This window comes from Ailuropoda melanoleuca, chromosome 3, assembly GCF_002007445.2.
Source record: "Ailuropoda melanoleuca isolate Jingjing chromosome 3, ASM200744v2, whole genome shotgun sequence".
Classification (NCBI taxonomy): domain Eukaryota; kingdom Metazoa; phylum Chordata; class Mammalia; order Carnivora; family Ursidae; genus Ailuropoda; species Ailuropoda melanoleuca.
In genome coordinates this window covers 4,365,022-4,391,072 of record NC_048220.1, presented here as the reverse complement: position 1 = coordinate 4,391,072, position 26,051 = coordinate 4,365,022, and the positions used below count along the sequence as shown (strand labels likewise).

Sequence of the window (26,051 nt, the reverse complement as noted above, 5' to 3'; positions counted from 1 at the left end):
CCTTCACTGCGTCTGTATCTTTGGGGTAAATACCCAGTAGTTCAATTGCTGGGTCACAGGATAGCTCTATTTTTAACTTTTTAAGGGACCTCCACACTGTTTTCCAAAGTGGCTGTACCAACTTGCATTCCCACCAACAATGTAAGAGGGATCGCCTTCCTCCACATCCTCTCCAACATTTGTTTCCTGCCTTGTCCATATATACAATGGAATATTACTCAGCCATCAGAAAGAACGATTACTCAACATTTGCAGCAACATGGACGGGACTGGAGGAGATTATGCTAAGTGAAATAAGTCAAGTAGAGAAAGACAATTATCATATGGTTTCATTCATTTATGGAACATAAGAAATAGCAGGAAGATCGGTAGGAGAAGGAAGGGAAGAATGAAGAGGGGGTAAACAGAAGGGGGGATGAACCATGAGAGACTGTGGACTCTGGGAAACAAACTGAGGGCTTCAGAGGGGAGCAGGAGAGGGGAATGGGATAGGCTGGTGATGGGTAGTAAGGAGGGCACGTATTGCATGGTGCACTGGGTGTTATACGCAAGTAATGAATCATGGGACTTTACATCAAAAACTAGGGATGTACTGTATGGTGATTAACATAATATAATAAAAATATTATTAAAAAAGAAATAAAAGCATTTTCTCTAATGACTAATGATTTTGATCATCTTTCATATGCTTATTTGCCATCATCCATTCATCTTTTTTAATGATCTGTCTGTTCAAATCTTTGCCATTTGGGGGGTTTCTTTGTTTAAAGCTGAGACTCAAGAGTTTTTTAAAAATAGATTTATTTATTTATTTTTGAGAGAGAGTGAGCACAAGCAGGAGGGTCATAGGGAGAAGGAGAGAGAATCCCAAGCAGACTCCACACTGAGTGCAGAGCCCAGGGCAGGGATCGAGCTCAAGACCCCGAGATCATGACCTGAGCCAAAACCAAGAGTCAGGCATCCAACCAACTGCACCACCCAGGAGCCCCAACACTCAAGAGTGTTTATATAGTCTATAAATGTCTTATCAAATAAGTGATTTGCAAATATCTTACCCTAGTTATGTGGCTTCACTTTTTATTTTATGTTTTCAGCAAAGCAAAAGTAATCAACCGTATTCAGATATATATGTACACACCCCTCTAGGGTGTTGGCTTTGCCAATTTCTCCTTGAGGTTATGACAACTTCTGATATATTAACCTGATTAATTGAATTGTTAGAGCTTTATAATCATATCATTATCCTTCTCTATCCAGTAATGTTTTTTGCCTGAAGATCAAAAGCTAACATCTACATAGAATTATAGTCCTTTATATTATAAACATTGTCATTTAAATTGTCTTAGAAACAGGGAAGGAATTGTTATATTTGGGCACTTTGCCAGGAATCTAAAGGCTTTGAGTTCTATTCTCTTCTACCGCTCAGCTCAAACCTTTCTTAAAAGTTTGCCACTTTGGGGCGCCTGGGTGGCATAGCGGTTAAGCTTCTGCCTTCGGCTCAGGGCGTGATCCTGGCGTTATGGGATCGAGCCCCACATCAGGCTCCTCTGCTGTGAGCTTGCTTCTTCCTCTCCCACTTCCCCTGCTTGTGTTCCCTCTCTCGCTGGCTGTCTCTATCTCTGTCGAATAAATAAATAAAATCTTTAAAAAAAAAAAAAAGTTTGCCACTTTACCAGAAGTGATACCTAGTCCAATTCCAACAAATAGAAATAGACAACTTTGAATTAAACATTGATAAATGGCATCCCAGAATTGTCAGATTGGATAATTCAGGCCAAACATCCTACTGAAAGTAACTAAACAGATTGAGCAAGAGAAACAAAACTCTTGAATGCATCAAATAGCTAAGAGGCTATTGAGAAAGCCTCAGCCACTAGCGCGGAGCAGATCAGAGCCCAGAGAGGTGAACCATAGCCACTAGAAGACTTACACAACATTATCAACCACTTCAACCTAAATGACATCTGCACAGCACCCTACTCAGCAACAGCAGAATATGCACCATTGTCCAACGCGTGTGACCACATAAAAGGCCATAAAAATGTCTCAATACATTTAAAAGGATCGAAATAATGCAAAGTATGGGGTTTTCGGGCACAGTAAAATTAAATTAGAAAAATCAACAACAGGAGGAGGTTAAGATGGCGGAGGAGTAGGGGACCCCTTTTTCAGCCGGTCCCCTGAGTTGAGCTGGATAGGTACCAGACCAGCAGCAACATCCACGGAATCAGCCTGAGACGCAGGAAGATACATCTGGATCTCTACAAATGAACATCTCCAGCGCTGAGTATCGAGGTACGAAGCGGGGAGCCGTGAAACCGCGCACAGATATCGGAAGCTAAACAGAAGGGGGAGGGAGCCGCCGTGTCAGGGCGCCGGGAAGCGGTAGCCACCTGCAAGGGGGAGTGGACAGACCGCGGACCCGCACGCTTGAGACAGCAGGCTGAGAAGGGAGCTCCGGGAGCGCACGCGGGACGGCTGGCGGTTGGCGGGCCACCTGCACGGGGGAGCAGGCGGACTCGCGGACGGCACCCGCGAGACAACAGACTTAGAACGCGAGCTCCAGGAGCGCGCGCGCAGGGCGGCTGGCGGGCCACCTGCACCGGGGAGCGGGCGGACCGCGGACCCGCACTCTGGAAACGGCAGACTGAGTCCGTGAGCCGGGAGCGTGCACCACCAAGCATCTCATGGAGCTCCAGAACTCCGGTGTGCTCACTGGATCGAGGCTGAGACCGGGAGCTCCGGGAGCGTGCGCGGGGTGGCTGGCGGCCGGAGGGCCACCTGCACGGGGGAGCAGGCGGACTCGCGGTCAGCACCCGTGAGACACCAGACTGAGACGGGGAGCTCCGGGAGCCCGCGCGGGGCGGCTGGCGGCGGGCGGGGTTGGAAACACAAAGGACAGAGACGTGCCGGCCCTGGAAGTGAGGGCTGGGACGCCGGGTGTGGGGCGCACAGCCCGGGATGCTGCAGGGTTGAGCAGCACCAACAGAAACAGAGTTAAAGTGGCCAGAACATCAGTGGAGAACGATCCGCGATCCCTCTGTTCTGAGACAGAGGCTGAATTTCAGCCGCTGCTGCTCTCTCAGAAGAGGCATAGCAAACCGCCAGGGAAAGCCGCCAGAGAACAAAAGCCCGGAAATACCGGCTCACAGGGTGCCCATCCCCATCCCCCCTCGCAAGGGACACAGAGACTCTACCCAAACAGGGTTTTCTGAGTACCTGCAGGCAGGCCCCTCCCCCAGAAGGCAGGCTGAAAAATCAAGAAGCCCACAACCCGGAGCGCCTGAGTGGCGCAGTCACCAAGCACCTGTCTTCGGATTAGGGTGTGATCACAACGCTCCGTAAGGAGTCCTTCATCGGGCTTCTCCACCGGGAACCTGCTTCTTCCTCTCCCACTCCTCTGCTTGGGTTCCCTTTCTTGCTGACTGTCTCTCTCTCTCTCAAATAAATAAATAAACTCTTTAAGGAAGAAGCCCACATCCCTAAGATCTCTATAAAACAAGGGCGCACGGCCTGGGTCCCAGTCAACACTTGGGCTCTGGACAACCCTGCAATCTCTCTTCATCAGAATGACGAGAAGGAGAAGTCCCCCCCAGCAAAGAAAAGATAATGAGTCTGTGGCCTCTGCCACAGAATTGGCCTCGGCCACAGAATTAATACATATGGATGTATCCCAATTATCAGAAATGGAATTCAGAGCAACAATGGTCAAGATGATGAGTAAACTTGAAAAAAGCATCAGAGAAAGCGTTGCTGAGAATATAGAATCCCTAAGGGCAGAAATGAGAGCGAATCTGACAGAAATTAAAAATTCTATGGGCCAAATACAGTCAAAACTAGAGGCTCTGACGGCCAGGGTCACCGAGGCAGAGGAACGCGTTAGCGAATTGGAGGATGGGTTAGTAGAAGAAAAAACGAAAATAGAAGCTGGTCTTAAAAAAATCCACGCCCACGAATGTAGATTACGGGAGATTACTGACTCTATGAAACGATCCAATGTCAGAATCATCGGCATCCCTGAAGGGGTGGAGAAAAACAGAGGTCTAGAAGAGATATTTGAACAAATTGTAGCTGAAAACTTCCCTAATCTAGCAAGGGAAACAAGCATTCGTGTCCAAGAGGCAGAGAGGACCCCATCCAAGCTCAACCAGGACAAACCTACGCCACGGCATGTCATAGTGCAATTCGCAAATATTAGATCCAAGGATACAGTATTGAAAGCGGCCAGGGCAAAGAAATTTCTCACGTACCAAGGCAAAGGTATCAGGATTACGTCAGACCTGTCTACAGAGACCTGGAATGAGAGAAAGGCTTGGGGGGGCATTTTTAAAGCTCTTTCAGAGAAAAACATGCAGCCAAGGATCCTTTATCCAGCAAAGCTGTCATTCAGAATTGATGGAGAAATAAAGACGTTCCAAAATCGCCAATCATTAACCAATTTCGTAACCACGAAACCAGCCCTACAGGAGATATTAAGGGGGGCTCTATAAAGGTAAAAAGGCCCCAAGAGTGATACAGAGCAGCAAGTCACAACCGATACAAAGACTTTAAAGAGAAATGGCATCATTAAAATCATATCTGTCAATAATCTCTATCAATCTAAATGGCTTAAACTCTCCCATAAAACGCCACAGGGTTGCAGATTGGATAAAAAGACATGACCCATCCATTTGCTGTCTACAAGAGACTCATTTTGAACCCAAAGATGCATTCAGACTTAGAGTAAGGGGATGGAGTACCATCTTCCACGCAAATGGACCTCAAAAGAAAGCTGGAGTAGCAATTCTCATATCAGATAGACTGGATTTTAAACTAGAGGCCATAGAGAGAGATACAGAAGGGCACTATATTATTCTTAAAGGAAGTATTCAACAAGTGGATATGACAATTATTAATATATATGCCCCCAACAGGGGAGCAGCAAGATACACAAGCCAACTCTTAACCAAAATAAAGAGACATATAGATAAGAACACAGTAATAGTAGGGGACCTCAACACCCCACTATCAGAAATAGACAGAACACCCTGGCAAAAACTAAGCAAAGAATCAAAGGCTTTGAATGCCATACTCGACGAGTTGGACCTCATAGATATATATAGAACACTACACCCCAGAACCAAAGAATACTCATTCTATTCAAATGCCCATGGAACATTCTCAAGAATAGATCATGCTCTGGGACACAAAACAGGTCTCAGCCAATACCAAAAGATTGAAATTATCCCCTGCATATTCTCAGACCACAACGCTCTGAAATTGGAACTCAACCACAAGGAAAAACCTGGAAGAAACTCAAACACTTGGAGGCTAAGAACCATCCTGCTCAAGAATGACTCGATAAACCAGGAAATCAAAAAACAAATTAAACAATTTATGGAGACCAACGAGAATGAATACACAACGGTCCAAAACCTATGGGATACTGCAAAGGCAGTCCTAAGGGGGAAATACATAGCCATCCAAGCCTCACTCAAAAGAATAGAAAAATCTAAAATGCAGTTTCTATATTCTCACCTCAAGAAACTGGAACAGCAACAGAGGGACAGGCCTAACCCACTGACAAGGAAGGAGTTGACCAAGATTAGAGCAGAAATCAATGAATTAGAGACCAGAACCACAGTAGAGCAGATCAACAGGACTAGAAGCTGGTTCTTTGAGAGAATCCATAAAATTGATAGACCACTGGCAAAACTTGTCCAAAAACAAAGAGAAAGGACTGAGATTATTAAAATTATGACTGAAAAGGGAGAGGTCACGACCAGCACCATTGAAATTGCAAGGATTATTAGAAACTTTTATCAACAGCTATATGCCAAAAAACTAAACAATCTGGAAGAGATGGAGGCCTTCCTGGAAACCTATAAACTACCAAGACTGAAACAGGAAGAAATAGATTTCTTAAATAGGCCAATTAACTATGAAGAAATTGAGTCAGTGATAAACAACCTTCCAAATAATAAAACTCCAGGCCCAGACGGTTTTCCTGGGGAATTCTACCAAACATTCAAAGAAGAAATAATACCTATTCTCCTAAAGCTATTTCAAAAAATAGAAACAGAAGGAAAGCTACCAAACTCATTCTATGAGGCTAATATTACCTTGATCCCCAAACCAGGCAAAGACCCCCTCAAAAAGGAGAATTACAGACCGATTTCTCTAATGAATATGGATGCCAAAATCCTCAACAAGATCCTTGCTAATAGAATCCAACAGTACATTAAAAGGATTATCCATCATGACCAAGTGGGATTCATACCTGGGATGCAAGCATGGTTCAACACTCGCAAATCAATCAATGTGATACATCATATCAACAAGAAAAGACTCAAGAACCATATGATCCTCTCAATTGATGCAGAAAAAGCATTTGACAAAATACAGCATCCTTTCCTGATTAAAACCCTTCAGAGTGTAGGAATAGAGGGTACATTTCTCAATCTCATAAAAGCCATCTATGAAAAGCCTACTGCAAGCATTATTCTCAATGGGGAAAAGCTGGAAGCCTTTCCCTTAAGATCAGGAACACGACAAGGATGCCCACTCTCGCCACTATTATTCAACATAGTACTAGAAGTCCTTGCAACAGCAATCAGAAGACAAAAAGGGATCAAAGGTATCCAAATCGGCAAAGAAGAAGTCAAACTGTCTCTCTTTGCAGATGACATGATACTCTATATGGAAAACCCAAAGGAATCCACTCCCAAACTATTAGAAGTTATAGAACAATTCAGTAAGGTGGCAGGATACAAAATCAATGCCCAGAAATCAGTTGCATTTCTATACACGAATAACGAGACTGAAGAAAGAGAAATTAGGGAATCCATCCCATTTACAATAACACCAAAAACCATGCGTTACCTTGGAATTAACTTAACCAGAGACGTAAAGGACCTATATGCTAGAAACTATAGATCACTTTTGAAAGATATTGAGGAAGACATAAAAAGATGGAAAAATATTCCATGCTCATGGATTGGAAGAATTAACATAGTTAAAATGTCCATACTACCCAGAGCAATCTACACTTTCAATGCTATCCCGATCAAAATACCGAGGACATTTTTCAAAGAACTGGAACAAATAGTCCTTAAATTTGTATGGAACCAGAAAAGGCCCCGAATCTCCAAGGAACTGTTGAAAAGGAAAAACAAAGCTGGGGGCATCACAATGCCGGATTTCGAGCTGTACTACAAAGCTGTGATCACAAAGACAGCATGGTACTGGCACAAAAACAGACACATCGACCAATGGAACAGAATAGAGAACCCAGAAATGGACCCTCGGCTCTTTGGGCAACTAATCTTTGATAAAGCAGGAAAAAACATCCGGTGGAAAAAAGACAGTCTCTTCAATAAATGGTGCTGGGAAAATTGGACAGCTACATGCAAAAGAATGAAACTTGACCACTCTCTCACACCATACACAAAAATAAACTCCAAATGGATGAAAGACCTCAATGTGAGACAGGAATCCATCAAAATTCTAGAGGAGAACATAGGCAACAACTTCTATGACATCGGCCAGAGCAACCTTTTTCACGACACATCTCCAAAGGCAAGAGAAATAAAAGATAAAATGAACTTATGGGACTTTATCAGGATAAAGAGCTTCTGCACAGCCAAGGAAACAGTCAAAAAAACTAAGAGACAGCCCACGGAATGGGAGAATATATTTGCAAAGGACACCACAGATAAAGGACTGGTATCCAAGATCTACAAAGAACTTCTCAAACTCAATACACGAGAAACAAATAAACAAATCATAAAATGGGCAGAAGATATGAACAGACACTTTTCCAATGAAGACATACAAATGGCTAACAGACACATGAAAAAATGTTCAAAATCATTAGCCATCAGGGAAATTCAAATCAAAACCACACTGAGATACCACCTTACGCCAGTTAGAATGGCAAAGATAGACAAGGCAAGAAACAACAATTGTTGGAGAGGATGTGGAGAAAGGGGATCCCTCCTACATTGTTGGTGGGAATGCAAGTTGGTACAGCCACTCTGGAAAACAGTGTGGAGGTCCCTTAAAAAGTTAAAAATTGAACTACCCTATGACCCAGCCATTGCACTACTGGGTGTTTACCCCAAAGATACAGACGTAGTAAAGAGAAGGGCCATATGCACCCCAATGTTCATAGCTGCATTGTCCACAATAGCCAAATCATGGAAGGAGCCGAGATGCCCTTCAACAGATGACTGGATTAAGAAGCTGTGGTCCATATATACAATGGAATATTACTCAGCTATCAGAAAGAACGAATTCTCAACATTTGCTGCAACATGGACGGCACTGGAGGAGATAATGCTAAGTGAAATAAGTCAAGCAGAGAAAGACAATTATCATATGATTTCTCTCATCTATGGAACATAAGAACTAGGATGATCGGTAGGGGAAGAAAGGGATAAAGAAAAGGGGGGTAATCAGAAGGGGGAATGAAACATGAGAGACTATGGACTATGAGAAACAAACTGAAGACTTCAGAGGGGAGGGGGTGGGGGAATGGGATAGACTGGTGATGGGTAGTAAGGAGGGCACGTATTGCATGGTGCACTGGGTGTTATACGCAACTAATGAAGCATCGAACTTTACATCGGAATCCGGGGAGGTACTGTATGGTGATTAACATAATATAATAAAAAAAATCATTAAAAAGAAAAAAGAAAAAAAGAAAAATCAACAACAGAAAGAAAAAATTGGGAAATACCCAATTATTGGGAAAATTTAAAAAACACTTTTAAATAACCCATGTGCCAAAGAAGAACTTATAGGCGAAATTAGAAAATATTTGAACTGAATGCAAATGGAAATACAACATATCAGCTAATTTACAGAGTGCAGCTAAAATAGCACATAAGGGCAAATATATAGCCACAAAGGCCTATATTAGAAAACAAGAAGGATCTCAAGTCAATAACCTAAGCCTTCTTGTTGAGACACCAGAGGGGGAATCACTGCTTCCAGGTTACTGGATGACCTTGAGCTCTTAGGAGCAAGGTGGCGTTTCTCTGGGATCTGCGTGTCTTCTGTGATACCCACAGAGGTGGAGCTCTGTTCCTCCTGAACCCAGTGGCCAGACTTGCTCATGTCTCAGTATTTCTCCAGGACCGACCCACCCCAGGATGGTGTGGAGGGCAGTACATTCACCTGTCAGCCAGTCACCATTCTGGTTCCAAGACTGCATCTTTCCTCTGGACTGGTGATGGGGTTCTCAGTGTTTGTTCCTGAGCCAATTTCTAGCTGTTTATTTGAATACTTGCTCTGTGACAGATGACTCCCTGGATGTAGTCCTCAGGCTCCACAGTCACTGGGGCCTTAGACAAGTTGTGCATGGGGATACATTGCAGAAAGTGAAAAAACGGAAGAAGTTACATTGTGCAACCACTAACTAAAAGCTGAAATAGCTATAACATTAGGGGGGAAAGTTTCAAGAGAGAATTAATGCTGGAAATAACATCTGTTAATTCCTAAAGATGAGGGGAAATGTTACCAAGAAGAAATGCAATTAAAAATTTGTATGCTCCCATTAATGTGGCCTCAAAATAGTAAAATGGCTTCTTTTTTTTTTTTTTAAAGAAGGGTAAAAATCAATAAAGCTGCAAGGAGAAATAGAAAAATCCACAATTAGTGAGAGATATTAAAACAACTTTCTATCACATTAATAGAAGACAACAAAAAATTAAGATATAAAATATCTGAATAACACATTTGACATAATGGACATTTATAGAACTATATCCAACAACTTCTAGTTACAAATTCTCTCCAAGTACAGGTGCAATGCTTAGAAAAACCACATCCTGGGCCATAAAGCCAACTTCAACAAATTTCAGAGGGTTGAAATCTTCTAGAAAATATTTTCTGACCACAATAAAATAGCTGGAAATCTGTAACAATCCGTAACTAGAGTATCCCTTAATGTTTGGAAATTAAGCAACATGTTTTAAAATAACTCTCAGGAGTCACAATGGAAATCAGAAAATATTTGGAATGGAATAATAAATAGTTGAAATACCAAAACTTGTGGGGGATAGCTAGTACTGTGCTTAGAGGGAAATTTATAGACATAAAATGCATAGAATTTTTAAAAAGAAAGAAAAGTTGAAAGTTGCGATCTGAGTGTTCACTTAAAGAAACTAGTACCTTAGTTGAACCAAGGCAGTGGTCGCTTCGATGCACTGGGGCAGTGCCTTTGTGTATCTTCTCTGTGTATTTGAGGCTAGTGTCTTGCTGGAGCCCTCACAGAGAACAGTGTGGAAATCTCATTCTGAAAGGCAAACAGTTCCTGGTCCCCGTCTGTTGTCTCCACTTGCCATGAGTAGGTGTGAAAGCTTCTGTGTAGGAAAGTGGAGAGTGTGAGAAAAGACCCAGGACGTCTGCATGACTCGGGTGGGCATATGAAAATCTGGGTATAAAATCATGGGAGTATGGCTAAGCAGCATCTCAACTCAAGACAGTAAAGAAACGGTGTGGGGTCATGAAGGGCAGAGGGACTGGTCACATGGCCTCTCAATGGGCGTGTATTGTGTTCCCTGGGCTGAGGATGCACAGTAGGGCATAAGCCATTGACTATGACCATGCATGGCCGCTCAGTGCCTGGGAGTCAGGGGCTGATGTGGCGCGCAGAGGAGGGGGTGGTGGCCAGTACCTTGGTAATGTGATCATATGCTTCTCCTAACCATTAACCAGCATCCTTCAGAGAGCACAGACAGAACCTTCCTTGCCTGCCGTTCCTTCTATACCTTTGCAAATACCTAGTTTCAGTCAGTTCTGCTCACCCAACTGCACCTTGCCCCCACCCCCACCCCACGCTTCCTAATACACACACTCACACCCATCCCAAGTTCCTCTCCCCCGTTATAAAGGACTAACTGCACTATAACAATGGAGTCAACACAAGTTACAATGAATAGGATGAGAAATCCTATGCATTACCAAGCCACCTCCAACCTTAGTACAAATTTGTAAGATTGCCCCCTCTCCCCAGCACTGTGCACACATGGTCTGTCTACCTTCTCCATGGCTGGGGGTATTGGGAGAAATCTCCTTTTCTTTCAACCTCCCTCCCTCTTCCCAACACTGCAAATAACAAAGAGGGCCAGAGAAAATGGGCTTGTCTTTAAAAGTGGAATACTGATTATGAGGTGTGGGGTTGCCTCATTTAGCAAATAAACGCATAGGACTCTCAGTTAAATTTGAACTCCAAAGAAACACCAAATAATTTTTTAGTATAAGTGTATCCCCAATTTTTTTTGTAAGAGACAGAGAGTGAGAGCGAGTGGTGGTGAGGGGGAAAGGGAGAGAGAACCTCAAGCAGGCTCCACACCCAGCATGGAGCCCCACACAGGGCTCAATCCCACAGCCTTGAGCTCATGACCTGAACTGAAATCAAGAATCAGACGCTCAGCCGACTGAGCCACCTAGGCGCCCCAAGTGTGTCCCAATTTTATACTAAAACGTTATTTGTCATTTCTCTGACATCCAAATTTAACTCAGCATCTAGTAATTTTTCTGGGAACCCTAATTATAGGAGAGGAGGGGTCGTAATCAGGGAGGAGTCGGAGTCAGGGAATTCTTCATCTTCTCCTGGAGCTAAAGGTTAACTCGGAAGCTATGGGCTACGTGGCAGGGGAGCTGGGTAAGGGACCCGTCCTTCTGGGTGCCCCTGGCCCTTCACAGGGTTCTGACTTGAGCAGCCATGGCTCGGTGCCCCCTGGTGCTGCCCACACCCACCCCTTGGCCTCGCAAGGGCAGCACGTCCTTCCACGTGGCCCAGTTCCGGCTGAGGACGGGGGTAGCATACTCAAGGTAACACACAAACACAGGCATGATGTGCAAAAACACAGACATTTTGACTTTAATAAGTTATAAAACCAAGAAGCCAATTTTTTCTATACAGAAAACAAATGTGTTGATGGCTGTGATCAGTAAGATAAACGCTGTGATTTGAGTTCAGCACCATGATGATTCCTGTGGCGGTTGCCTGGCGTTTGGGGATAGAGTCCTCCCGCTTCATCTAGAAGGAGTGCTACTGAGCACCATTTATAGACGCCAAACAAACCACCAATCTTAAAATACAGACAGAGGGCTTATACGGGAAATTCCATGGGTTTTCCAAAGGAGCAGATCAGAGAGCCTAGTCCCCAACCCCAGCAGAAGTCTCCCCACAAACGCAACTTTCTGGAGCCGCGGACAGAGAACTCAGTCTCTCTACAGTGTTCCACAGCCTCAGCTAGAAACCCTCCTTGGCCTTCAGGCTGCAGGGGCCTCCAGACACGGACGCCAGCTCTGGAAGTTCAGGACTGTTGCTAAGCTGGCTCTCCCACCGGTCCCGAGCTCAGCGGGGATTAGGAGTCTCTCAGAGTCTGCTAAACCCTGTGTTCCTTAGACAGAGAGACCTTGGAGGACCATCCAGTTCTAGAGAACTCAGAGGGTATATATATCCCCAGGCACTGAATATGATGGCCTATGGGATGGTGGCCATGCCGGCCTACAGTTCCCAGAGGGTGTCTCTCTCCTTCCAGAAGAAGACAGGTAACCCTGGGTATGTCCTACCTGGAGCCTCTTCCTGAAGCCTTCCAGCCCCAAGACATGTAGCCCTGCTCTGCCGGGATCTGGGAATGGAGTGTTCCCATCCTGAGCCCCCCAGGCTGAGTAAACCGAGTAATACTCTCTGGTTAGGGTCAGTCACCCTGAGCTTCCTCTGCATTCCAAGACAGACCCACGCAAGAACTGCCCAGTCCTTCAGCCCGTGAATAGCACCAGTGGCCATGGGTTCAACCAGCAGGGGAAAGGCGAGGCATCCATTTCCTGATCAGAGAGAGACAGGAGTGCAAAGTGCTGTAGATCACATCTGTTAAAGAAGTGATACTATGAGAGATATCCAAAAAATGTTTTCTCCAGTTTGCTTCTAAGAGGCAGCAAGCTCCCTTGAGACACCAGGATACGTGTGAGTATGTGTGGGACGCGGTGACAGAGGGGAGGGAGGCCGCCGGACCCGGTGGGGGTGAGAGGCAGTTAGTTATCACCCAGTGGGAAGGTTAAGCATCATGCCAGATAGCGTTCTCACTGGTTCCTGTCCTTGTCCCTTAGATCACACACAGACACCCCCCACACACACACACACAGATCAGACAAACATACTTAGCACCTCAGACTCAGTGTAAAGTAGCCATCATGGTATTATCCTGAACCTCGGTGTTCCCATCCATAGAATGGGGAATTTTAGAGAGCGCTTTCTCTAAAATCTACGACTGGTGAGAATACAAAGGCTCTAGAACTTTCCTAGGCAAGGAAAGCTTAAGAATTATGTGTGAGGAGCAGCTCAAGGGCCCTGGATCTTATAATTTGGGGATGCTGAGGCTACAGTTCACAAAATATCCATGCAGGGAGGGGTAAAAATTAGCCACCGTCCTCCCGTCCACCCCCACTCCCTTCCTGTTTCTCTCTCGTTCACATCTTGCTCACAAAGCACCATTCTGCCAAAAACAGAAGTTGTAAAAGTTTGGGAACAGACAAAGATAAAGCAGGTTCTCCCCACCTCCCACCCTGTGCTTCCCTGATCTCACAGGTCCCTGCGGGGACTTCCAAGGCACAGAAGGAGGCTCCATAGGGCTAGACAGGGCAAGGCCACCCCCACAAGCAAAGCTGGTCTTCAGGAGCCAACCTGAGCCCGCAGAGCCCCATCTCAGAACCCCGAGCATGGCCACCACAGTGGCACCCCCTCCCACCCCTCTGGGAGAGTCATGGGCCTTGCATGCAGGCCAGGGTTCACGGAGACGAGAGAGGCCTGAGAGAGGCTGTAGCGCACCCCACCGTCTTCTCGTGGAGAAAACGTGGCCCGCTGTTTAGATCTACAAAGTCCTAGTACCTTCCCGGGAAGGAGCGGACAGCTTCACAGCTAAGTCTGGGCTGAGGCGAATACCGGGCATGAGCACCAAACGGGCCAGGTGACTTTTCTGAAGTCCTTCCTCCGAGAGGCTTCATCCAGCCAGGCCTGGAGACCAGAGGCTGCAGCCTGGCGGCTCTAGACCCTAACAGACCTTCCAGACCCCCCTGACATATTCTGAGTTGAAGTTTAAGGACTGAGGATTTTCGCACGCAAAGCTAGACTTCTACTGAAAGCACATTATCTGGCATTGGGGGCCAGCTCCCCCAGAGGCAGCAATGGCTGGAGCCTGCAAGCAGCGTTAGCGGAGTGCGCCTCCCAGGTTGGTCGTGGTTCCCAACGGGTGACCGTGCTTATCCTCACCACCTGCCTGCCTTGGAAGTCATTGGCATTCAAGTTCATGGCCTCCACTTCATTGTGCACATTTTAGTGATGGGTCGATTAGCAAATCACTTTATCCTAGGAGTCCCCACAGAGCTCCCTCGGTCTGGGGAGGGTAGGAAATGTCCCACGGCTCCAGAAGGGTTGGTCATCACCAAGGAAAGGAAGATGCCCAATCACTGCTCAGGAACTTGGGAACACGTGTCTCCTCTCTCCGAGTTAGCCTCCCGACCGCCCCCACTGATGGCGCTCATAGAGCCTCTGTATTCCTCTCCATCCCACACCCGGTCCCAGCACAGGGCTTAGAACATTCCGGGGCCGGGGAACAAACACGTGTGGAGCGGGCTGCCATATGCTCACAACCATATGCATAGATGTTTATGTCATTCTCCCTCTCTGTTTTCTCAAAACCCTTTTGGAATCAGAAATATTTCCTTCATCTCCACGATTTGCCATCCCATGGAATATATCTATAAGCAAGGGGGGAAAATGCTATGGACGCTATCTTTCCATTTTATTAGAACTTCCCGAGCATCTCTCTCTTCCTCATCTCATCAATGAGCTCTTGGATTCTCTGGTTTCTGGTCTTCTCGTATGGGCTCGGTCGTCGAGGGATCAGGTTGGGCGGCTGGACCTCCTCGTCCAGGCCGCTGATTTTGTAGGGCACGTCGACCGCGTTGGTGTCCGGGTGATCCTCGGTGCCATTGGTGCTGGAGGCATTGAGGGGCACCCGCGGGGGTGTGCCCGGTGCAGGCTGCACCTCCATGATGAGGGTGGGCACTGGGAGGGTGGGCACAAGCTCTTCAATGTCATTGAGCTTCCCGGGTGGCGGCTCGGCCCCATCGTCCACCTCGGTGAGGTTGTCGTGCAGGTTACAAGACTTGCAGCACAGCTTTTGGTAGCCTGGGATGGAGCAATAGCGAGACAAGACTTCCATCCTACAGAACATTGACTTGTCGCCTTGGCAGCGGCCCTCTGAAAGAGAAAAGTGGGACAAATAACCAAAGGACAGGGTAAGGGGGACCTGGTTCCCCCAGAGAAAGCAGGAGGAGGCGTGTAGAAGAGCCCAGAGACGGCACAGCGGCAAGCGAGCTCACGCGGAAAGTCCCTGTGGTTCTGATGTCAGAGCAGCCCCAGAGCACAGTGCTGCCACACAAGCTGTGAGCAATGCTCCCCGCCTCCAGGCAGGCCCCCGGGGTTTTCTGTCTCTCTCAAAGTCTGAGACAGACATGAGGCGTATCTGTTCTTAGGCAGTGATTCCAACTCGTCTTAAAGAATGGGACTTCGTCCGGTTCCTATTTGATATCCCAGCGGTAACCCCCATGAAATCCTGTGTTGGAGTTTGGCCCTACAATAACCTATAAGCAGTAATGATAACAAAATTGAACGCGAAGGAACCAATTTCTAAAACCCAACAGAACACATCCCAGAGCCTTGGTGGTGGCCTCACCATGTTCGCCCTCAGTACGTTCCCATCCTCACCGAACTTCTCTGGGCTTGCTTCCCCTCGCCTCGACTTAGCACAGCCCACCACACTGAGCTCCAAAACTGCTCCCTAACCTGGTGCCTTCGCACAGGGTCACCCTCCTCCCCTCTCCTTCCTGCCCAAGAAGCTGGCCGCCCGCGGTCTAGCCTGCATGACTCCCCAGAGAGCCTGGTGTCTGCCCACACAGCTGCCTTCCTCCGGGCCCAGCTCCAGCTCTGTCTGGAGCTGTATCAAAGTGGACCCTTGAACTCCATGGGGGTGGGGAGTGCCGACCCCTGTGCAGTTGAAAATCCACATCTAACTTTTGCCTCCCCCCAAACTTAACTACTAAGAGTCTACTTTGCCCGGAAACCTTACCAATCCCGTACAGTCGGTTAACACAGATTTTGCATGGTATGTGTATTATACCCTGTGTTCTTACAATAAAGTAAGCGAGAGAAGAGAAAGCGCTATTAAGAAAATCATAAAGGAGTACTGTGCTGTATTTATTGAAAGAATCCCATGTGTAAGTGGGCTAGTGCAGTTCAGACCTGTGTGGTTCAAGGTCAACTACGGTCCCACCCACGCAACCCCCCTTGTTCTTGTTTTTAACTCTCCTTCACTGTCTTCTTCCCCAGTTTCCTCCCCTCTTCCCTGCCCCCCACCACCTCATCCCACACACAACACAAAAATTGAGAGGACTTACAAGAATTCACTCGACAGGAAAAAGTAAGTCATGTGAAAGCACAGCAGGGGATGTCGGATCCCTTGTTAATTCCCAATCCCCAGCCTCAGTGGGCCCCCTACCTACTGTGTCTCTGCTCAGCCACCCTCTGCTGTCCCCAGAGAGCCTCTCAAACCTTTCCCGCCCCCTCCCTCTGTGACCGCCTCTCCTCCTGAAGGGAAGGAAGGATCCAGGTGGGAAGGAAGGGGCAGCCAGGGGTGAAGCCCCCTCTGATGGCTCTGAGGGCCTGCGCCAACATGGGGCATGGCCCACACCCACGCCTGCGGCTCCGCTAGCCCACAGAAACTTCCTGCAGCAACAGACAAGCAGGTCCCCTCCCACTCAGGAGGTCCTGACAGCGGTCGCTGCCTGCCCACTGCTCCAGCCTGTAATCTGCCCTTCCGGGCTGGTGACTCCCTGGGTTGGACACTGACCGCAAACCCCTGGAGCTTCAGACTCTCAGAGACAGCTGCCTACGAGACGGGGCCCTGACCTCCGCAGCCCCCAACATGCCAGAGACCCCGCAGGTCCAGGGCCAGCCCGGGGCCTCTGCTGGACCCCCTGTCTCAGAGAAGGGGCTCTCCAGCGCACAAGCCAAACCCCAGGTGCCCCCCGCCGTCCATTCACCCCCAGGTCCATCAGTATCTCCTCCTCGACGCCCTCAGATATGTCTGTGCTTCCCTCTCTCCCACCTCTGTGGGGTCAGGCTGCTTTGCCTCTTGTCTGCACCATGCTAAAAGTCTTCTTTCTGCCTGCCTATCTCAATTCTTTCTCCTTCTTGTCCACTATCCTGCTCTAGTCAGAATGCTGTTTTTCACCTGAAGATGTGACCATGTCACTGTCCTGACTGAAGCCCCTGTGTTACCCCTCGTTTTCAGCGTGAAGACCTGTCCCCTTCACCTCTCTAGCTTCACTCAGGCCTTGGACCCCCTGCTTTATACTGTGCTCCCTCTGGCCCCAGGGCTTTTGCACATACCATGTCCACTTCCTCTGTCTTCCTTCAGTTGCTCTCCTCTTCTCTTCTAGGCTCAGCTGAAACGCATCTTCAAGCAAGCACAGCCTACCCTCCCTTGGGGGGCCCTCCATTTCCTAGCACTCTATCCCAGTTGGCAAGTTCACACTTAATTGTCGGATAAGGTTGCCTGACCTACAAACCAAGTGGAGTGGTCCTATTTGAAGCTCAGGGGTGCTCAGAGCCCCACCTGCTCCCTTCCCCACTCCCTGGCCCTTCTCCCCTTTCTGGCAGCCTCCAGGTGAGCCGAGTGAAAACCACTGAGGCCCAGGCCTCGACAAGACAAGGACTGAGCATGGCTGGAGGTGCTGCTGGGAGCGGGGCCATCCCTGCTACAGAGCAGCGACCTCCCATCCCCTGTGCCTTCTCCTTCACACAAATAACAAGACTGCTGGTAAACCTCTCCCTCACTTCTCTCCCGCAGGCTGGGACCCTGGGAACCAGACATCCCATCAGTAGAGGGCAGGGGTCGGCTGACGGCACCCGTGGGCCAAGTCTGTGCCTCCACCTGGTTTTGTAAAGAAGGTTTAACTGTTACCATCTGGCTGTTTAGAGAACGCTTGTGGACCTGTGGTCAGGTGCCCCGCAGTGTCCCAGTGCCCGGGTCAGAGCCTGACGCAGAGAAGCACTCAACAAATGTCCTTGAATACACGGGCGAATCGGGGCTAAGGGTCCATCTCCCTGCCACAGGCAGGCAATGGCTGGGGGGCCGGGCCCAGGTTCCTCTGATCAGTGGCTACATTGCTTTACGTTTTTAAAAGTGAGAATGAATGAATGAATAAATAATTAAGAAAGCCACAGGCCAAGACCTTGGCTACGCTATTATCAGCCTAGACAAATTTCAAAATCATCATTCCCAACCACTCTTAAGGACGCCAATTGTTATTTTTAAGTTTTATCACTGAGCAGAGCCCTCCAAGAGGAAGGGAATTCCACCACCAAGGGACCCACAACGTGTCCAGAGGCAACAGCTGGCGGAGGGTCCCTACACCAGAGAAAAATTCCACTTTCCTAATACTTGCTCTTCAATAGTTCCCAGTAGCAATGACCTAGCAAGACCTACTCCCTTCCAGCGAACAACAAACCACTGAGAGCAAACCCATTCTCATAAATTGAAGCCATTCGTGAGCCCTTCCCACAATCTTGGCTCCAGCCAAATACCACCTGTGTTCTATTTTGTCCACTAGTTTCCTCCTTTAAATGAACTCCCTTTTTCAAAAAACTTAAAATTTATTTTTGAGGAAAACTTTACACTACCACCGTTAATGGGAAAGGAGTGGTGGTCAATAAAGGGGACCCTAACCGGGAATGCAAAGAGAAGTTTTAAGTCGGTGTTTAATCCCTCCAACTCCAGGGAGACAGCCCTGCCCACGCGGCTCCAAGCTGCAGAGAAGCCAGCAAGCGTGAGGGAGATGTTGGCACCCCTGATCAGTGGGGCTTCCCCTCCAGGAGCCACGAAGGGGACAGGGAACTAGGGAGGGGCTGCTTGGGGGAGCTCAGGCCATGTTCACACACCACCTCAAACCTCCCTGTCTCCCATGCTTCAGGAAAGGCTGGGATGGGGAAAACCTGGTTCTCTTTTTCCTCAATCGAGCCTCACACAGCATTTCACTATGCAAAGTTTGGGCCACAGGGTAAGGAAGCGTGGGACCCCCGTTGGCCCGTGTCCTGGTGCACCCCAACTGTCTCCAGGTGTCGGGAGCCCCTTCAGCGAGGGTTCTTTCTGATCCGGCTGGGCAGGGACAACTTGGGTGCAAGATGTCCGGGTCTCCTGTGTCTCTGGAGCCAGGACTCCTTTCAATGACCAGAGCTCTGGGCAGGGTGAACCTAGCCATGCTACTGTGACCCCACACTTGCAGGCTGGTACCTGGGGCCTAGCCCTGTGCCCTGAAGCCTGTCTCCGTGATGCTGCGTGGCCCCATATCGTCCTTTCTCACAATCTCCTCCTCCCTGGCATGGGATCCCCTTCATAGGAAAGGCAGGAGAGAAAAGCCCACTGGCGGGAGGGCCCTGTTGGACCCTGACCCACTGTATGGTCCTGGTCAGTGAGGTGAGCAAACACTCCAGGCCCCGTGGCTTCTGAGGTGAGGCCTCGGGAGACACGGGCAGGCACCCCTGAGCACACGCTCACATGAATGCACAGGCCAGGTGCCCAGAGCCACTGCTGCCGTGCCCTTCTCCTGACCCAGACACCCAACTTGAGAGGTGGGCACCTCTCCCTCCCCAAACAGGTCGCCTAAGGCTGAGAGCTGTGCCAGCAGCCAGGGCAGTGGCTTGATGGTGGCTCAGGGTGCCGTGGCCTGGACCAGCACTGCCTGGGCTCCTGACCCCACATTCTCACTCCACTGATCCCACAGAGGGGGAGAAACCCACCCCTGGGCCCTTTCCCTGATGGTGAAACCTTCGTCTGTGAGGAGAGAACCCAGATGGACCCATGAGGGGCTCTCGTTTAGCAGGAACCATTCAAAAGTCAAAGTCATAGTGGGGTGTCTCCACAGGCTGCTGTCATGGTTTGAAAATGCCTGGGGTGGGGGGTTACATCCTGCCGTGGGGGAGGTGCCTACGTAGCCACGTAGCCACGTTGGTCAGGGGGGCAGGCAGGGGATGGTAGTCATTTGAAGCAGAAACCCAGCCACTAATGCGGCAGAAGGGCAGCCGCGGAGGTGAAGAGAAGGAGCCAGCCGCAGGCCAAACCCACGCACCCAGTTTCACGGAACTTTTATTGACTTTATTTGTGGGATGCATGACAGGAAGTCTTTCCATCGTTAGTGAGGAGAAAAGGTCATTTCCACAGTCACTTTGGCACACACTAACGTTGTCTCATAAAAAAACCAGAAAAGCGACGACAATGGAAGCTAGGTATTACGTCATTGAATACATACAAAACACTAATAAAATATCCCTGATAAACCAAAGTGCATATAGACAGAGAGCACGATGCCCAGGACCGTACCGCACCTTCCCAGAGGCAGAGTCACTCACGTGGCCTAGTCAAAGTTGGAAGTTAACAGTCGTGAGAATTAGTATGTGTTACACACCGAGTATTTACATAACAGTAGTCAGAGCCAGGGAGGAGGCAGCGGGATGCTGTTAGCAGGTGGCGGGGGGTGGGGGGGGTGCGACACGGGGCCTGGGGCATGTCAGGGGCTGGCGCGCTGCCCTCTGTGTAAGGCAGCGCCCGGGACGAGGCTCAGCAAACAGTCAGTGCCGACTGGCTGCGCAGCCTCAGAGGGGGTCTCCTCTCTGCAGAGCAGAGCCAGCACGCCCGGGGCTCCCCCCGCACAGGCCGAGGGCTGCGGGAAACCTTGGATGAGCCGGAGGGCATCCCCCTGGGCCGGCGCTGCCTGCCTCCTACCTGGATCACGACCCGCTCTGAAGCTGGAGTCAGCAGCCAGTTCTGTTACCTTTCAACTTTAAGGCATTTTCTACATAGTTTTATCTAAGCAAAAAAAGCAATAAAAATTGAGGTAATTCTGTAGTTGTTCACACTGGTAGGTGGCCGCATCCACATCAGTCTCTCTCTCTCTCTCTCTCTCTCAATCTCTCACTCTCTCACCTCTATGGATGGGGTCATGTGCGCACGATGAGAAAAGGCCATTGGGGTTAATGGACAGAGAGTGAAGTGGCGGTGTGTCCCCATGTCCCACTGGAGGGACACGTCCCCTGCCACCTCCGTGTGGCCCAACCCCCCCGAGGGGACAGGGCACGGGGGCCAAGGGCTGTGGAAGTTGGACGCAAAGTCCACAGGAAGCAGGCCACAGTCACACGAGTCAGGAGGACACACTGAGCACAGGGTCAGCAGCAGCAGCAACAGCAGGGGCGGCCGGGGAGCCCCCGACGCACCCCTGGAATCTCGGGGCTGGGCCACCCAGCGCGGCGGCACAACACGGCGCGCCCCAGAACCCCTCTGGCCTTGCCTCGCTGGTGGGCGGTGTCTGAAAGGGGACCGGCGGGTTTCCCCCTTGACTTCCCACCGGCAGCTCCAGCTTGGAGGGGTGTGGCCCCGAGGGGTGGTCACCAAGTGGTCACATGTGCACTCTGGCCTCTGGCCCCTCCAGCACCAAGACAGATCTTTGCCCCTTTACAAGCCATCACCAACCAGGTCCCGGCCCCCCACAAGAGGCCAGTGCCCCGGGGCCATGCCTCTGCGAGGCGGGCCTCCCGGCCACACAGCCGGGGCGGCTCCAAAGGAGACAGCCGAGCACAGAGGCCCGGGAGAAATCAGATTCAACCGAGAGAGCGCTCAGGAAGAGTCAGGGAAGTTTTCCATAGAAAGAGAGGAGGGGAGCCCACGGCAAGCTCCACAGGGCGCAGGGCATGCACTGGAGGGCAGAGGCAGAGTTATAAACGGGCCGGTTACTTGACGAGGTCTTCTGGACAGGAGAGTCGGGGTCCGGTCGGGACAGCCACTGAACCACGTAGCTCTTCTTGGAAGGATCGGAGATGTTTCCTAGAGGGGAGAGGAAGGGCTGTGGCGGCTAAGGCCCCACACTGGGCCCTCACGCACCCACCGCCCCAGGCATTCGGGGGCAGAAGGAGGGCCCTGACTCCCCAGTGTGCTGTTCATGGTCACCATGAATCTGCTTCTGTCTCCCAGACCACCGGGGAGTGGCCAGGAAGGCAGTCAGGGCTGAGTTCCTTCCATTTCCAACTAGGGAAAGGTCTCAGCCCTTAGCACCTCCGTCTAGGTCACAGATGCTGAGTCTGGCCCAGCCCCCCTCACCCTGGGCCCGCTGTACACTGGGGGCTGGGGACTGGGGGCAGCAGAAGGCTTACGGGGACAGGAGCCCAGCCTGCAGATCCTGGCTGTCTCAGGCCGCTCCTCACGGCAGATCCCGAAGTTGTCATCAGCGGTTCGGCAGAGCACGGGCCGCTCCTGGGTGCCATTGCCACAAGTCACCGAGCACTGCAGGTGGAGAATCACCCGTCAGAGCCCGCCTCCCACGGTTAGCCGGGCCTGAAAGAGCTCCCACGCACGTGACCCGAGAACACATGGAAGGTGGTGAGGGGCAGAGGCTAGAGTAAGTGCTATGGGCCGGTGCTGCCTTGCGCAGCGTCGGGTGGCCGCCTCTACCTCACGAGGCTGAAGGGAGGATTCATGGGCCTCTCTGAGTTACTATGAGTTAGAGCAAACATACAGAGCCTGACACTCCAGGTTCTCAATGGGCATCTCCCTTTGGGCCCAGGAAAAACTCCTGTGTGCTGGGGGCTGCTGGGAGAGCTCTGACCTCGTCTGGGAGGGTTTGGCAGAGGACCCCTGGATACAAGGCCCTATGCCACCAGCACCGTCACTGGCCCCTCCAGCCCGGCGCCCCCTCTGCCTTACCACATGGGGCCCAAAGCAGTCACACCCACACTCCTGGCTCGGCTTATGGCTCGGCCCCGCCCCGCAGGGAGAATTCCCAAGTCCTCACATTATATAGTACAGGAAAGGGTAGACTCGGCAGTCCTGGGCTGCTCAAACCCTACAGAGCCCCAAGGAAGGCCTGCTTTCAGGGCCGGGATTTGGGAAGCTCCTGGGGACCAAGCTCATGGAATGTTCTGTCTGGGGGGAGTGTTGCTGCACGCCTGAGGCCCTGAGTCACACTGCACCAGTCTGTCCAGTTAGTTTATACCAACGTTGTGCTTGACGGTGAGCACCTGCCTCCCCCTGGGGGGTCTGGAGCTTCGGTAACTAGAGTCGGGCACAAATGGAAGCCCCTGGACACCCAGGCTCTCGGGGGCTCCCCTGGTTGGCAGCATTTCCTGTGTGTCGTCCCATGCTGCGCTGAGAGAACAAAGTGCGCCCCTGGGACCCCAACTGGGAGGGGACACCTAGAAGCTCATGCCTGGCTTCCCCTGGGCTTGGCCATGCACACTCCCCCTTTGCTGATTCCACTCTGTGCTTTCACTGAAATACACTGTGAGTGCGATGACTTCTGAGTGCTGTGAGTCCTTCCGGTGAATCACTGAGCCCGAGGCTGGTCTTGGGGACCCCAAACCACCAGGCCTATGAGCTGGATGTCAGTGCTCACGTCAGCTCAGCCCTGGCCTCTGGACTGCTGCTCCAGCCCCTGAGACCATCCTCACTATTCTTCCCAGCTGCAGTCCAGGACTTCCCTGGCCCATGTTCCCTCCTGCCAGCTTGGCCAGCCTTCCAGACCACCCCTCTGCCCTCGGTCTCCCAGGACTCCAGGCTCCTGTAGCACATGGCAGCCTCTGCCCTGCAGAGTGAAGACCCATTCCAGTCAGTTTCTCAGCGGAGTACTGACCATGTGGCACCCCCTGGTGCCCTGAGACCCACAGGATATGGCCTGGGCCAGGAACTGCATCCAGACCCAGGTGAAATGCTCTGACCACCTCAGTCCTGCCCAAGCTGGATTTGGGGGCTGAGGATGCAAGGCTGGGAGCCAACGGGACCACTCACCTGGGACCAGGGTCCAGCCCGCCACCGCCCGGGGCAGAGCTCACGGTTGCAGGCGCGGCGGCCCTCGGGCCGGGCGTCGTTGCAATGCTTGGTGTGCACGGAGCGGGTGGTGTTGTTGTGCAGAGGCTGTACGCAGCGCACAGGACGAGCCTGTGTGCCTGTCCGCCCGCAGCTCTGACTGCAAGGCTCCCATTCACCTGTGACCCACCTGTGGGGGCAGAAGCAACAGGTCAGCCCCCTGGAGAGCCGGCCTGGCTGTGGCCAGGGGTGCAGAGAGAAGGCAGCCTGCTTCCCCAGGGCCTCTTCCCCTATTCTCAAGAAGATGGCATAGAGCCTGGGGGGGGCTCTGTCCAAGGTCCTGCAGGTGACAGTTCCACCGCTTGGGGGCCCTGGGCGAGGTGGGGGGCATGGAAAGCCCTGGGTATGTCCCTTCTCAGGCTCCTGGTTCTGCCTTCTGCCCTCAGTGGCTGCTGACATCACAGACCCTTCAGGGCAGCAGGGTGGACTCCCTCAGCACCCATCCCCACTCAGCCCCCACAGGTCTATGTATCAACCACCCTCTCCCCTCAGGGCCCTGCAAAAGGAATCTGGGCCCCAAAACGCAGCCCTGCCAAAGCCCTGGGCCGGAGGGTCAAGGCTGCAGCTGCCACAGTGAGCGGCCTGGGGAACATTTACCACAGAACCTGAAGCAGGCCAGGCCCCTCTGAGCCTCAGTTTCCCCATCTGGGCATTAGCACATGTCATCATCTCTAAGATGCACATGACTGTCTCAGTGCAGCCGGTACAAAGCAGGGCTGCACCACAAAGCCTGCAGGGTCTTAGACTCCATGACACGTGCTGAGGGAGAAAGAACCCACCAAACGTGGCAGGGGATGTGAGGCCCAGAGTTACTCAGAGCCTAGACCCCACACCTGCCTCTCCACGAGCCCTGGGGGTCTGCCTTCTCCTGTCTTTCGGGATCCCGGGCTAGGGGTGGAGGAGCTGGGCAGCCCCGGGCACTCACACTGGCTGGGAGCACTCCTGTGGGTTGCAAGCTCGGCGGATGGCTTTGGGTTTTGTGAGGGCGTCGCAGAAGCCTCGGTGTACCATCTTGTGGTCCAGCCTCCGGCGGCAGCCATACTTGGTGAACTGGGAGCCTGAAGATGAGAGCTTGAGGGGGCTCATGGGGCAGTGTGGCCCCTCCAGGGGGCATGGAGAAGCAGCTCCATGGGCATCTTCAGCCCTTTTCTCCCCAGCCTTCTGATGGGGGGGGCAGTGTGCCAGGGCCAGGCCTTAGAGATGACCAGCCTCATGTCCACCCAGCACCCCAGGCCCAGCGAGGTGGGAGGCCGGGGAGAGTGGCCACCTTGTTCCCTGGGCCCTCAGCTGGCTTCCTGGGGCAGGAGGAGGGCTCTGTTTCCTCTCCATCACTCAGCCACGTACTCCACCTTGAATTAACCTGCACTGAGGCCCTGCGATGAGCCAGGAGGTGGCTTAACACAGAAATGTGGCCTGCAATGCTCCTCCCACCACAGTCTCGGGCAGCTGTTCTCAACTGGGGGCAATTCTGACATCGGGCAATATCTGGAACACTTAGTCGTCACAACTCAGGGTTGGGGGGTGCCTGCATCTAGCAGGTAGAAGCCGGGGATGCTGCTCAGTACCCTACAATCCACAGGACAGCCCCCACGAGAATTACAGAGAGAATCCTAGAGCCCAGTGTGTCAACAACTCCACGGTCTCTAAACCCCAGGCTAGTGGGTGAGACGGGAGACAATGTGGCCAGACAGCCTGATCTAACCTGGGTGTCTGGAGATGTCCCAGAAAGCAGAGAACAGAGGGACGCTGGTTTAGTGGGAAGGCAGTAGAGTGGCTCCCAGGGAGGAGACAGCCTGTGCAACGGCCCTGAGGCAGGAGCACAGCATGTCCAGGAAAAGCAGCTAAGGCCAGTGTGGCCAGGGCCTGGTGGGCAAGGGGTGTGGGCACCGATGCAGTGGGAGAGGTCAGCAAGCTGCCCAGACCACAGAGGCCATGAAGAGAATTTCGTTTTTATCACAGGAGCAGAGGGAGCTGCTAAAACTATGCCACCAGCACCAGAAAGGGACCTTTAAGAAGGCACTCTGGGGGTGAGAGCAGACACACAAGGGCCAGCTGGGGAGCAAGGATGGTGTCAGGACTGGGAAG

At 51.0% G+C, this 26,051-nt stretch overlaps 1 protein-coding gene across 1 annotated transcript in view; it reads right to left on the bottom strand.

Moving 5' to 3' along the window:
• Positions 1 to 11,840: 11,840 nt before the first annotated feature.
• Positions 11,841 to 26,051, bottom strand: part of ADAMTS2 (ADAM metallopeptidase with thrombospondin type 1 motif 2) — a gene marked incomplete at its 5' end in the record, with an annotated part of 221,959 nt that continues 207,748 nt past the window's right edge. Inside the window, 5 exons of the mRNA XM_034655721.1 lie at positions 11,841 to 15,256; positions 21,843 to 21,932; positions 22,259 to 22,388; positions 23,889 to 24,096; positions 24,892 to 25,024. Coding sequence (XP_034511612.1) covers positions 14,799 to 15,256; positions 21,843 to 21,932; positions 22,259 to 22,388; positions 23,889 to 24,096; positions 24,892 to 25,024 — 1,019 coding nt within the window. The remainder of the gene's footprint in view (positions 15,257 to 21,842; positions 21,933 to 22,258; positions 22,389 to 23,888; positions 24,097 to 24,891; positions 25,025 to 26,051) is intronic.